Consider the following 15,128-nt stretch of genomic DNA (forward strand, 5'->3'; position numbering starts at 1 on the left):
GCTGCACCCTTCCTCCTCTGGGTGCATGGCAAGGCACGGCCCTTAAGGCCCTTCAAAATCCTCAGCACCAAGCCCATGATGCTGTTAATCCGGCCCTGGTCCTCCTCCACCGCCGCTTCCACCTACACCGCCCATAGGTGTGCGCAGCCTATTGCATTAAGGTGTGCACCCCAAAGTTGAAATACACATGCATGTGTTTGCCAGCAGGGAGAGTAATGTATCGGGGCCATGTAAAAGGAATAGGGGTGATGGCGCTGCCTATATAATTTAGATATAATAAAAATGTAATAAGCTGTGATGCAAAGTGCCTTAAGCTAAAAACAATAATGTGTAATATTCAAACAATAATATATTCCATAAAAACTTCAATTAAGTGCAAGTGCAAGGTATAAAAGTGCCTGCAGAAAGATTGGAAAGTGACTGGTGCAATAATTGTATGAGCAATAAATAATATTTAACATGCAATATTAATGTGCTAAAAAATATGGTGCTATATAAAGTGAGCTGTTCCACTCATACCACGTGTTGATATGGGGAATAAAAAAGTGCCAAGAGAGCAAAAAATAGAAAAAAGTTATTATTTTAAAAAAATACAGCTTGCAATGTCCAATAAGGAAAGATCCAGTAGAAAAGTCTATATCATGTGCGGTGACTTCAAAGGCAATAAAGGTGACAGCACTCGGAACAAACCGACACTCAGGTGAAAAGGTGACCCCGTGGTGGGTGGTAAGGTGCTGGGATTCCTTTGATAAAATTGCACACTTACCAGAGACACCCACCCCACACAGGGGTATAGAGCGGGTGTATTTATGGGTCTGGCAACCTAGCGGTATCCTCCTATCCCTGGGTGGAGGGCGTGTGCCGAGGATCAGGCTGGTCCTGGTGTGGATGTACCCTAGGATGGTCCCCTGTGTGCCTTCCTGCCTAGGTATGTTCCGAGGGATCCACTCAGCTCCACTCCCGATATTTAAACCTGTTTCTCCTGATCCTCATTCCTCATGTCTCATGTATCGGGGCCATGTACCTGTAGGCAAGGAGAAATAGAGCAGAGCAGGTCCCAGGGAGATCTTTCCCATCTCCTCACTGGCAATGCTATGTGCCCTAGGTGATTAGGGTGTGCCCAGGCACACCCAGCACACCCTGTGCGCACGCCTATGTCACCGCCACATCCACCACCACCTCAACCTCCCTCCTACTCCATATGGGCCTCGTCCTTCAGAGATGAAGAAGAACATTGTTTTATTTTTCTGTTTTTTTTTTGTTGTTTTAAGTTATTTCCCTATCCACATTTGTTTGCAGAGCACTTGCCATGCTCTTAATTACGTTTTGCTGCCATTTGCAGCACTCTAGCCCTTTCCTTTGGTGTTTTAGAGCCATTTTAGTGCCTTAAAGTTCGGGTCCCCATTGACTTCAATGGGGTTCGGTGTCCGGGAAAAGTTCGGTAAAAGTCCGGGACACGGACCCGGACTTTTTTTTAAAGTTCGGCCGAACCCGTCGAACACGGACATCTAGGTGTTCGCTCAACCCTAGTGCTGGTGATAAGTCACCTGGCTCCAAGTAGTGGATTACTGGGGTGGAAAGGGTTGTGTCAATACTCCCATACCTGGAAGCCCATATTTTCAAGTTCTATCAGCCTGTGTGAAAAAAAAAAAAAGTAAACAGTGCAATTTGCTGAAACCTTCCTCACTCCTCCCTCACCGCAGCTCACTGCAAATAAAACAGACAGCTGTCCGCACGGTATATCAATGTATTTATGGCACTTTTCCACTGCAAGTACCGGCTCGGCTCTACGCTACTTGACCCTGCTTGGCACGGTTTGCATTTCCACTGCTGGTACCGCATGGTACGGTTCGGTACGGTTTGGTATGGTTTGCTTTTCCACTAAAGTAGTACTAAAGTTAAGTGGGTGGGATAACAATGATTCTCTGACCAATCAGTGGCTAGTAGTGACTGCATGCAAAGGATTGTGGGATATGGTACCGGTATGGTACCTCTTGGAACCACAATCGAGGTGGTACTGTTTTAAAGAGCCGTACCCTTCGGTTCCATGTAGTGGAAAAGCGCCACCGTACCGTACCGAACCGTTCCTACACCGTACCATGCGGTACCAGCAGTGGAAAAGCACAAAAGCGAGCCGAACCGTTCGGTTCCATGCAGTGGAAAAGCGCCATTAGTGTGCGGACAGTGTAAACGAGCACCTACAATTGCTCCAAAATATAGATACACTTTAACAATTCATCATGCTAACCTGTAGTTTAATGGGGATGATATAACAGTAAATAGATTTGCAAGGGAAGTTGCACTTTGCAAGGGAAATTTCCGGTGCTTCAGCAGTGCTTTTGATTTCAGCATTCCTTAATGATAGAGGGGAAGGTCTGCTGACTTCCATCATCATGTACAAACAAAAATTATGTTTTTTTAAATAATTTTCCTTGTAAGTGAATGGGTATTTTTTGCAAAGTGAAACACCATTTTCACTAAGCTTTGGGGAAAATTCCCTTGCTAAGGTAACCGTGTATTTGCTTTAGTATATCAAACCCTATATGTAAAAAATGTGCACTTTTGATTTATTATTGGCCTTAAAAAAGAATTGCTAAATTTGTATTTGCTCGCTGTAAAAATTAGAAGATGTATTAAGCACAAACTGGGATATTCACTAGATACGAGCATATGTCTAGGAATATTTATTTGAATGCCATAACATTTGATTATAATGACAATTGGTCATTTCAATTGCATGCTGAGCTCTTGCCATTTACAATTGTTAGCTATTGTTTAAAGCCACATTGCACCTATTCCTGAATCCTGTGGCAACTCTATTATTTAGAAGAGGGAGACAAGCTGAATGTTGTAAAAATTTGCAATCCCAGACCCTTTGCCACAAACAGGTTTGGCACCTCCAAATTGGCAGAGATAAAACATTTACTGTAAGCAGAATAAAAAGATTGTAAAAAAAATGACTTTTAGTGTTAAGTCACAGCAAACAAAAGCTGAAACACCACTGCATGTCCAGGCCCAAATCTGCTTTAGGTTAAAATGACTACAAAAAAGCCGATAAAGTTATACAAAAGAGCTGAACAGCCTCAAAGCAAAGTACAGTATGTACACCATATCTGATTGTGATCTTTCCAATTACCTTCGGAGCTAGGGCTAGGAGTAGAGACAGGAAACTGGTAGGTGGGAGTGTAAGGATTGAATTCTGCAGCAGAGAAAAGCAGCACAGAAAAGCAGAGGACGTTCAGCATATCTATGGTTATTTCTAAACGTCAGCAATGTAACTTCTAGCTCTCTACTGAACAACACCCAACACACAGCTGCCTATTCCTGCACCCTGGAAGATGCAGTATCATCGTTTATAAAGCCTACTTCAGCTATAATACTGTTCTGAATGCTAAATTCATCTTTTAAAGGGAAACTATAGGACATTTCCTTTGCTGTATCCAAAAAGTACAATATTAGCCACAGTTACGCATGCTTGCTATTCCATAGTTTGAAGATTATAGTTTATATACATATTGAAAACTATCCTTCAGGTAATGTGATTAGCATCCCTTCCAAAGGACTGATGAAATACGACCAAGTAGCCACATAGAACATCTACTGTTGCTAGTCTGGCTGATGAACTTGCACCAACACAAAGGATTGGCAAAACAGTATAGACTTGCAACATTATAAGGAAGGAAGCATTGTATGTCACTGGTTAATTGTTGCTGCTTCATGATTACATATATTTATAATTTCAAATTATGCATAAATAGGTTTTATAAGATTAACATAACGTACACTGATAATATATTTTGCTAGTCACATTCACAGATATGTCATAAAATACTTTAAGAAGCCTATAGATTCCCTTTAAATGTGTTAGGGCCTTATAATAAAACACTGTTAAAATGGAAAAGCACTTTTTTTTTACACTTGGGTTAAGCAAGCAGAGTAAATGTTGCATTACATCTCTAGATATGACATCAGAACACATGTCCACTCTCAAGCCAGTCAGATGATACCTTCTGTTTTAGGCTTGACCTCAGGTAGTTCAGGAAATGTATATGTTGGGGTATAATGGTTTTCTTCAGTAGAGTCTAACAAGAGCAGTGAAAGTTAGAGAATGGATCAAAGTTTTACATAAAAGGGGAAAATATAGCGAAGTATGAGACAGAAACAGCTTACTGGAATAACTTTCTATAAAAAAAGGTACTATAACATGCTAATATGGTTACATTTTGCAGATCCCTGGCATAGGGAGTACAAGGACCAATAGCTTTTGCTGCATAAATACTGGGTGGATGCAGTGCTCAATCCTTGGTCCAAATATGTTTTTATCAAGATAACAAAGAAAACATTGACTGAAATCTAGCCCCTCTCACACAATAACCAACCTAAAGTATATGCGAACCCTTACCTTGTAAAACAAAACATTCCTTTTACGAAAGAAACGAAAGGCAAAACATTTGTGTGTATACAGTATCTCACAAAAGTGAGTACACCCCTCACATTTTTGTAAATTTTTTAAATATTTTTTCATGTGACAACACCGAAGAAATTACACTTTGGTACAATGTAAAGTAGTGAGTGTGCAGCTTGTATAACAGTGTAAGTTTGCTGTCTCCTCAAAATAACTCAACATACAGCCAATAATGTCTAAACCGCTGGCAACAAAAGTGAGTACACCCCTAAGTGAAAATGTTAAAATTGGACCCAATTAGCCATTTTCCCTCCTCGGTGTCATGTGACTTATTAGTGTTACAAGGTCTCAGGTGTGAATGGGGAGTAAGTGTGTTAAATTTGGTGATATCGCTCTCACTCGCTCATACTGGTCACTGGATGTTCAACATGGCACCTCATGGCAAAGAACTCTCTGAGGATTTGAAAAAAAAAAGAATTGTTGCTCTACATAAAGATGGCCTAGGCCAGATTGGCAAGACCCTGAAACTGAGCTGCAGCATGGTGGCCAGGACTATACAGCAGTTTAACAGGACAGGTTCCACTCAGAATAGGTCTCACCATTGTCGACCAAAGAAGTTGAGTGCACGTGCTCAGCGTCATATTCAGAGGTTGTCTTTGGCAAATAGACCTAGGAGTGCTTCCAGCATTGCTGCAGAGGTTGAAGGTGTGGGGGGTCAGCCTGTCAGTGCTCAGACCATACGCTGCACACTGCATCAAATTGGTCTGCATGGCTGTCGTCCCAGAAGGAAGCCTCTTCTAAAGATGATGCACAAGAAAGCCTGCAAACAGTTTGCTGAAGACAAGCAGACTAAGGACATGGATTACTTGAAACAATGTCCTGTGGTCTGATGAGACCAAGATAAACTTATTTGGTTCAGATAGTGTCAAGTGTGTGTGGCGGCAACCAGGTGAGGAGTACAAAGACAAGTGTGTCTTGCCTACAGTCAAGCATGATGGTGGGAGTGTCATGGTCTGTGGCTGTATGAGTGCTGCTGGCACTGGGGAGCTACAGTTCATTGAGGGAACCAAGAATGCCAACATGTACTGTGACAAACTGAAGCAGAGCATGATCCCCTCTCTTCAGAGACTGGGCCGCAGGGCAGTATTCCAACATGATAACAACCCTAAACACACCTCCAAGATGACCACTGCCTATCTAAAAAGCTGAGGGTAAAGGTGATGGACTGGGCAAGCATGTCTCCAGACCTAAACCCTATTGAGCATCTGTGGGATGTCTCAAATGGAAGGAGAGGAGCTCAAGGTCTCTAACATCCACCAGCTCTGTGATGTTGTCATGTAGGAGTGGAAGAGGGCTCCAGAGGCAACCTGTGAACTCCATGCCCATGAGGGTTAAGACAGTGCTGGAAAATAAGGGTGGCCATACAAAATATTGACACGTTGGGCCCAATTTGGACATTTTCACTTAGGGGTGTACTCACTTTTGTTGCCAGCAGTTTAGACATTAATTGCTGTGTGTTGAGTTATTTTGAAGGGACAGCAAATTTACACTGTTATACAAGCTGTACACGAACTACTTTACATTGTAGCAAAGTGTGATATCTTCAATGTTTGTCACTTGAAACGGTATAATAAAATATTTACAAAAATGTGAGGGGTGTACTCACTTTTGTGAGATACTTTATATCTGATCACATAACTTCTGTGAGCGTGTCAACACAAGTTTGACCACTGGAGGGCAGGCAGGCTGTGCTCCCAGCACAGCCAGAAAACTGACCACGCAAGATGGATGTGCTGTCATGCCAAAAGTGGTCGGTTTGAAATAGGAAAGCAGGGGGATTGGCAGGATCAGAAGCTTTTCCACACAAAGGAAGCAATACAAAGAGAACAGGATACTTGTTAACACAAGTACATTGTACAGCAGGCACATATAAGGAATATGAAATGTTGAAGTAACATATTCGTTAATCATTACTTTATTCTAAATAGGCAGATTATCTTGTGAAATGCATCATGGCTGATCTGTACAAAGCAAAAAGCTTTGCTTCAAGCTCCTTCACTATTTGAAACTAACTCCTCAGCCTGTCCATCACTGCTTAAACATCCAGACATATAAAAAAAAAAAAAAAAAAAAAAGAAGGACACTACACACCAGACGTCTGCTGCATATACAATGTAATTTTACCAGTGTTTATCTCATATGCCTGGGCTACACCCTCCAAGTGACGACACCTTTACCAAGACGAGCATTTCAGAAGTTGGAGTGAAAGATAATTTTTGCATCTTTCTTCTGAAGTTTTACTCATTTTTCATCAGGGTAACAGCTCCAAAGAATGCACATGTAAAAACAAACCAGTAGTGGTATCCCCCACGTTCCTGTTTTGGATTTTCTATTTCACAAACATTTTCATTGGGTTTGTGAATGTTGGTACAGGGTATGTAAAACATTCCCATATAGAAAAGACTGCAACAAAGAGTAAGGTTACAGAGGTATGAAAACAACAAAATAGGTCTTGGATTCCCTTTGTGTTTTACTCTAGTTTTGTTCCATGGTTCACTCTACTTGCATTTTTACAGAGGCAGTGGGGATATGGCAGAGGTGGATGAAGTAACTATGATAATATGAGAAGCCAGAGCGCGGAGCAAAATAAATAAAATAACGTGATAATTGTGATCCAATTCCCACCTTTTTCATTATTTAATTTCTTATTCTTCCTATTAATGTTTGTGGCTTCTAAGCATGGCCATAACGATTGGTATGAAATTTGATAAAGGGTGCTGTCACAGTAACCACTGTGACTGTGGCTGTGGCTTTTGGAGGGGACTAGGGGGCTTGCCTTCTACTCACTGATTATGGCCCATGGAGAAGACCGGGTGATTCTGTCTGCTTCTCCAGGTCAGAGCATGGAAAAGAGCTCAGTTCAGCCTCTGATCCCATGGAGAGAACAGATCATTCTCTAATCATGGACAACAAAGTGATGAACGCTGAGAGTGAGGCTTGGACTATTCTCTGAATAAAGACAATAAAGCTTCCTTTCTTGAGTGCATGGGAAGATGTAATATTGTTCTTGTACAGGTTCATGGCCAGAGGAAATATGGTGTCCCTCCTCTAGAATAGGTTGGAGAAGCTCCCCAAACTTGGGACAGAAATATTTATCAACAATATTCCTCAAGAAATCTACGAAGATAAATTAATTCTACTTTTTCAGACTGCTGGAACAATGTATGAGTTTTGTCTCATGATGACTTTTCTAGAGGACAGATTACACAAGTGAAAGCCAAACACACCTGAAAAACAACATGTGTCTTGTGTATCCAGGGCAGTGGACTTGTTGCCAGACTATCTGGGGTGGGCTCTCTGACTAATCAAAGCTTGTCTGGGTGCCTGGCTGTTGATTAATTTACTGTTAATTAGATCTCTGTTCAATTAGGTTACGGTCAGCAAATAGCTGTTCATTAGATGTACTGATGATATTGTAATGGTCATGTGTACGGGGCTAACGCATAGCTGTGTGCGTAGCAGCCATTTTGTCATGTCGCAGCTCATGCCAGCCATGTGGTCTGTGTAAGGGCATTTGACAGTGACCTTGCCCCCACCTTTTCTTTCAGTTATACAATACACAAACTGTTAAAGAGGAAGTAAACCCTCTGAAAAAAAATCTGAAAAAAACCCTGTAAAGACAAAGGCATAATGAGCTAGTATGCATCGCATTGTTTAGAATAATGTGATCAAGCTCTTATCTGATTTTGTGTGGTAAAAAATCTGGGTGAATTTACAAATAGGGGGTTCCTGATTGCTTCTAATCTAGTGTTGTTTAGTTGCTGGGTGCAATTTCCAGCTATAATACCTTGCTCCTGAGTTCCAACAGTGAGGAAGCACTGTTTGGTAGAGGCACCAAGGAGTGGTGCCAGGCGGTCCATCACAGGTGCTAAAAGTGTGCACCAAAAAGAATCTGTGTGTAGTAACATGTACCGCCCACACAATCAATTCTCAGATCTGTTGCACTGCTCACTTTTATCACATTTAAAGGATAAAAAAACCCAAAACAAAAATGTTATCTCTCCATATATAACGACGATAAACAGAGCAGACATGGGTGAAGTCCAGCCTTTAGTTGCGAACATGGCTCCCTCTACAGATATAGTGGAGGAGTGAGTATAGCTATCCAGAGATGGAAAGTGTGTTACTGCAGGATTATTAGGATCACCAGGTAAAAATAAAGCAAAAAGCCTGAAGAAAAACAAAATGAATGCAACCATCACATCCAAGGACTGATAAGCTGCAATTTATTACATTTTTGTTTTAGAGCACAAATACACTTTAATTCCCCCACAACGTAAACCCAAATCATGTGTAGACACAGATTCATACTTCAGCAGAGTATTAGACACTCCTCTCTCAGAACATTCCTTAAGGCAGGAAACACCTGGGGAACATCATGTGGCCTCTGAACAGCAATAAATAAATAAGACATTTTTTTTTTTATATTAAATAAAGTGGCCTTTATACATAAATAGAGGGGATAATGGCAACTAAACATTGCATCACTTCACTCCCCTCTGTTGCCACGTCAGAAAAAAATAGAAGGAGGGAGGACCCATAAAAAGCACACTAAAATATTAATAAATGAAAAAACAAAGGCCAGAAAATATTACTAGGCTTATTTATTGGCTTTTTTTTTTTTTTTTTTTTTTAGCCCTTTGTCTATTACAATTTGATTGATACTACAAACACTCTGGAGCACTGAATGTCTGCAATACTTTCAATGAAGGATATAGCAGCGTATAAATTTACGACGACGTGGCAGCCCGTGACGTCCAAATGCACATTTATTACTGGAAGTTATTTAATTGCATGCAGATAAAGACTTCAAATTATTATTTGTGCCAGAGATTACTGTGTAGAACACAACTGTGATTTATTAAGATAAGGGTACATTCGCTTTGTAATGGCTTGTTGCCTGCGAACTGTAAACTGTTTAACTGCAAACAGGCAAAATTAAAATGCGATTAAATTACTAATGACCAAAATAACTACCATGTTAGTAAATTATTTCTGACATCACAAGCACACAGCTTTTAAAATCAAAGGATCAAGCACAGAGACCAGCAGACATTTCATGGGCTGCCATACCGTGGGCAGAGCTGCAATGATATTAATGAAATAGAAAAACAAAATAACTTCACAGTAAATAAATAAGTGCATTATACAATCATTAAATACAATCAGACTTATTCAATAAGTCCAATTTCAGTAACTTGTACTGAACAATTTGTATAAGCTTTGAATACTCTAAACTACATAAAGATCATTTAACTTTGGATACTTAGTGGAACTGCAGTCTTTAATGTTTATTTTTAGCCTAAAGTTTTAATGTTTTGGTGAAACTTATTTTCCCTCTCTGCCTCAGGGATACAACAGGATGTAAGAGAAAATCTCTCCAAAAAAAAGAGGAACACCGATCTTAAACATATGTCACCAGAACGGGTGTCCCCTTACCTCTTGTTCTTGTGACAACTCTAACATTTTGGATTTCCTATCATTTTTTGTCCTTGTGATAATGGTGACCAAGAGAAATAGAAATCGGTGAACAGAAAATCTGGTTCTGGTTAGGGATGATCGAACGGTTCGGGTCCACCATCGGTTCGGCCCGAACATTGGGTGTTCGAGGTTCGGCCGAATTTAGAACTTTTTGCCCAAAAAGTTCGGAATTCGGCAACCAGAACCGCCCAAAATGCAATGCTTCAGGAAATGGGCTTTAAAAGCCCGTGATTGGACCAGAACCATTAGCAAAAGCCAATTGAGGGGGCAGGAGAATGCTAGGAATGTGATTGGAGTGACTAGGGGGTCCCTAGACCAATCATTAGTGAATACGCCCCCCAGTATATAAGATCGCCCCCGCCATATTCCCAGCATTGTTATACTGGACATGGAAGAGAGTGGAATCAGTTCTGTTAATTTTACTTTAAAAGTGTCATTTAGCTATTTTTAGTGTGAGGAAAGGGATATCTAGTGTAGTTAGAGTGCTCCTTTACACTTAAGTTAGCTTCAAAAATTTAGTTTCTGTAGGGAAAGTGTTAAGTGTCAGGGGACCGTAGTGTAGTGTAGGGTTAACTGACAGTGACTGCTATGGCAGGGTGACAAAACCCTTCCATAGCAGGGTGACCGCTATAGAGAAATGATCATTTCTCTGAGTTGCTTCGGGACAGGTATGTGGCTTCTCACCAGCAAGCATTTTTTATGCTGCAGGGGCTGCCACTGCCAGTGCTTTTTTGAGGACATGTTTGATGTCAGACATGACATCTGAACATGTGTATAGGGGGTATATATAGACATATATGTCTGAATATATACCCCTAGACATATATAGGTGTGATAGTAGCAGAAATAAATGCTTGCGCTAATGAAATCATTTACAGTAATATATTTCTGCTACTATCACACCTATATATGTCTAGGGATATATATTCAGACATATATGCCTATATATACCCCCTATACACATGTTCAGATGTTTTGCCTGCCTCAAAAGAACCCCAAAAAATGCCAAAAAAACGCTAGCGTCAAAAAAAAAAAAATGCCCAGGTGTGTTTTTGCTGGCATTTTTTGGGGGGTTTTGGAGGCAGGCAAAACATCAGAACTTGTGCACAGTACCACTATACACAAGTTCAGATGTTTTGCCTGCCTCAAAAGAACCCCAAAAAATGCCAAAAAAACGCTAGCGTCAAAAAAAAAAAAAAAATGCCCAGGTGTGTTTTTGCTGGCATTTTTTAGGGGGTTTTGGAGGCAGGCAAAACATCAGAACTTGTGCATAGTACCACTATACACAAGTTCAGATGTTTTGCCTGCCTCAAAAGAACCCCAAAAAATGCCAAAAAAAACGCTAGCGTCAAAAAAAAAAATGCCCAGGTGTGTTTTTGCTGGCATTTTTTGGGGGGTTTTGGAGGCAGGCAAAACATCAGAACTTGTGCACAGTACCACTATACACAAGTTCAGATGTTTTTCCTGACTGCAAAGAACCCAAAAAAATGCCTGCTATTAAACCGGCAAGGTGTTACAGCAGAGCATATTCCTGTGCTTAAAGTTTTCTAATACAAACGATCTTTTTTTTTTTATGGTTCTGGACATGCTACAGACCTGAAACTTCACTTTTTTTTCTCTTTTTTTTTTTTTTTTTATAATTTTTCAATCATTGGCTTTTTTATCAAAAATGACAATTTTTAAGAACTTTTTTTGTGTGATTTTGTGTCTGGGGGGTCTAAAAGGTGTACCTGTGAAGTTTCAGCTCTGTAGCATGTCCAGAACCCCAAAAAAAGATCATATAAGTGTAAAAGAGGGGTCCCACCATCCCTGCTCTACTGAAAAATGATCTTTTTTCTGGTTCTGGACATGCTACAGAGCTGAAACTTCACAGGTACACTTTTTAGACCCCCCAGACACTAAATCCAAAAAAAGTCATGCCTGCCTCCAAAAATGCCCGATAAATGCAAGAAAAAGCGCCGTAGAGAAGCCGTATACCTGTTCTAATAAAAATTATAAGAAAATGCTAATTTTGGGGGGGGGGTTCTGGACATGCTACAGAGCTGAAACTTCACATGTACACTTTTTAGACCCCCCAGATACTAAATCCAAAGTCAAAATAAAAAAATCTCTTTTTTTTTTTTTTATAATTTTTCAATCATTGGCTTTTTTTATCAAAAATGACAATTTTTAAGAACTTTTTTTTGTGTGATTTTGTGTCTGGTGGGTCTAAAAGGTGTACCTGTGAAGTTTCAGCTCTGTAGCATGTCCAGAACCAGAAAAAAAGATCATATAGGTGTTAAAGTTAAAGGAGGGTCCCGACCCACATCCCTGTTCTACTGAAAAATTATCTTTTTTTTTTTCATGGTTCTGGACATGCTACAGAGCTGAAACTTCACATGCACACCTTTTAGACCCCCCAGATACTAAATCCAAAGTAAAAATCAAAAAATCTCTTTTTTTTTTTTTTTAATTTTTCAATAATTGGCTTTTTTATCAAAAATGACAATTTTTAAGAACTTTTTTTTGTGTGATTAATAGTTAATGGGGCATGACCCAGAACCCTAGGAACTTTTTAGGGGCATTTATTGGGTTTTAGGGCTTAAAAATTGTGTTTTTTGATTACAGAAGTTCGGGTCCCATTGATTTCAATGGGGTTCTGAAATCCGAACCGAACTTTCGTGAAGTTCGGGTGTTCTGGTCGAACCGAACTTTTCAAAAGTTCGATCATCCCTAGTTCTGGTGACAACTGAAAAATGTGGTAGTTGCCATCGCTTTCTGTCCTTGTTATAATGGCGACCAGGAGAAATAGAAAATCTTCTTATCAGGGACACAGGGAGCAAAACAAGAAAAAAAAAAAACTTACAAAAATTTGAAGTTTCCTCACTCTGTCATACAAGAAATAGATTTGAGTTTGATGTACAATAATTCTGGACAATCTCATATAGTTATATTTAAAGCTTCTTTCATGCATGCTTTTATGATCAATGTAGAATGTAGAGTTGTGTTAGCTATACCTCTTTACACTATAATGTGTTTTTTATTATAATTTTTTTAAGAATTTCTTTAACTCTGTTCATAAACAATAACTGTAGGTTGATGCTTCAATTTATGATAATTCTAGTTGTCCAATTGTCTTTGGATCAATATTTAGAAAAGGCTCATAGCTAATGAGGTCAGAAATCCTTATCGGTTTTGTGTCAGTGGCTCAAAGCAGCCTTTTTTAAACCAGGGTGCCTTGAGGTTTCTTCAGGGGTGCCTTGGCAATATGCCTAAAAATTGCTCCAAAATTGTATAGAAGTCGGATATGGATATAGCTGTCTTTTATTTATACAAAGCCACAGGTTTTCATTGAGCACCATTACAAATATATTGGGGGCACCTTAGCTGAGTGATAGATAAAAACTGAGGGAGAAGAGAAACATTGGAATACTAGCCAGTACCAGTTTGCAAAAGTGCATTTGCTATGGACGAATAAATCCCCTCTAACGTTGGGTGTCCTATTTGTGTGGGTGTTGCTGTGTTATACAAAACTATTAGAATAGTTTATACATTTTAGAATGGGGCGCCTCGAGACTGTCCATAATCTATAAAGGGGTGCCTTGAGACTGTTCATACCTTTCAATATGTGCCTTGAGACTGTCCGTAATTTTTAAAGGGTGCCTTGAGACTGTCCATAATTTTTAAAAGGTGCCTTGACTGAAAAAGGCTAAGAAACACTGGCTCAAAGCCAAACAGTCAATTAAACAGAAAATTAAAGTCAGACAGCTAGCATTGTCAACTAGATTAGTAATCCAAACATAAAAAAAACAGGTATCTGCTTGGAGATTTTCAATGGGTCCATCAAATTATCACTGGGCACACTAGCTCCACTCCATAAAATAGTGGCACTCCTTGAACATTTAGTGAATATGGAAGGCAGTGAGAGTGGCAAACAAATGTCTTTAATTACTTAAAATTGGTTCACAGCAGTAAATCCAGTACATGTTGGGCCCCCCAAAATGCATTGGATTTTTTGGGGTATGAACCAATGTTAACAATAAAAACGTCTTTTACATTGGACTGTATATAGTGGGATCATCAATGGCAGCCTAAATGTATTTTCTCAGCATATGTGTATTCTTTATAAAAACTATAACTACACCTAATATGCTCTACATCCTTTAACCAGTTCCCTACCAGCGCATTGTAAAATGACGCCAGCAGGAATACTCTGTCATATGACACCCGACGGTTCCCGCTGCTCTCCCGCCACTTCCGGGGGCTCACAGCGCGGCGATCGGGGATGCAGCGTGTCCATCGGGACACAGCCCATCCCCGATCAGTGTAAAGAGCCATTAAAAAAATGGCTCTTTGCCATGTGACCGGCTGTGTCCAATCACAGCCAGCCACATGCACCTGTCTCTAGCCCATCAGAATACCCAAGTACCTCTCTGAAGCCTATCAGAGTACCCGAGTACCTTTCTGAAGCCAATCAGTGTACCCGAGTACCTGTCTGCAGCCCATCAGAGTACCTGAGTACCTATCTGCAGCTCATCAGAGTACCTGAGTACCTATCTGCAGCCCATGCCTCCTAGATAATGTGTTGGGGTGTTTGCTTTCCATAATGCGGTCATTTTGTGGGTGTTTACATTTTCCTGGTGCTCCATTGCCTTCAAAAGTGTGATTGGTTGTAATGAAATGATATGTGTAATTTATGCTCCTAGATCCTTGCATGTTGGGTCTCTGTATATGGCTATACTGTAACAAAGTCTCACATGTGGTATCACCATACTCAGGAGGAGTACTAGAATGTATTTTGGGGTGTCATTTTTGCTATGTACATGCTATGTTTTGGAAATATCTTATAAATTGACAACTTATTGTAAAAAAAAAAAAAAAAAAGTTTTTATTTGCTTTCCACATTTTCCAAAAACTTGTGGAAAAAATGACATGTTCAAAAGACTCATTATGCCTCATGGAATATATGTTGGGATGTTTGCTTTCCAAAATGGGGTAATTTTGTGGGTAATTTCAGTGTCCTGGTGCTCCAGGGCCTTCAAAAGTGTGATAGGTCCTTAGGAAATTATATGTGTAATTTATGCTTCTAGAACACCTGACGGTACTCCTTGCATGTTGGGCCACTGTATGTGGTCAGGCTGGGTAAAAGTCTCACACATGTGGTATTGCCATACTCAGGAGGAGTAGCAGAATATATTTTGGG

At 40.0% G+C, this 15,128-nt stretch overlaps 1 protein-coding gene across 1 annotated transcript in view; it reads right to left on the minus strand.

Moving 5' to 3' along the window:
• LOC309563594 (sorbin and SH3 domain-containing protein 1-like) overlaps positions 1–15,128 on the minus strand; it is a 244,310-nt gene that overhangs the window by 121,868 nt on the left and 107,314 nt on the right. Inside the window, exons 12-13 of the mRNA XM_082268071.1 lie at positions 4,008–4,082; positions 3,137–3,199 (exon numbers count right to left, since the gene is read on the minus strand). Coding sequence (XP_082124197.1) covers positions 3,137–3,199; positions 4,008–4,082 — 138 coding nt within the window. The remainder of the gene's footprint in view (positions 1–3,136; positions 3,200–4,007; positions 4,083–15,128) is intronic.

Source organism: Pelophylax lessonae (assembly GCF_965119305.1).
Source record: "Pelophylax lessonae genome assembly, chromosome: 9".
In the NCBI taxonomy this organism is placed as follows: Eukaryota; Metazoa; Chordata; class Amphibia; order Anura; family Ranidae; genus Pelophylax; species Pelophylax lessonae.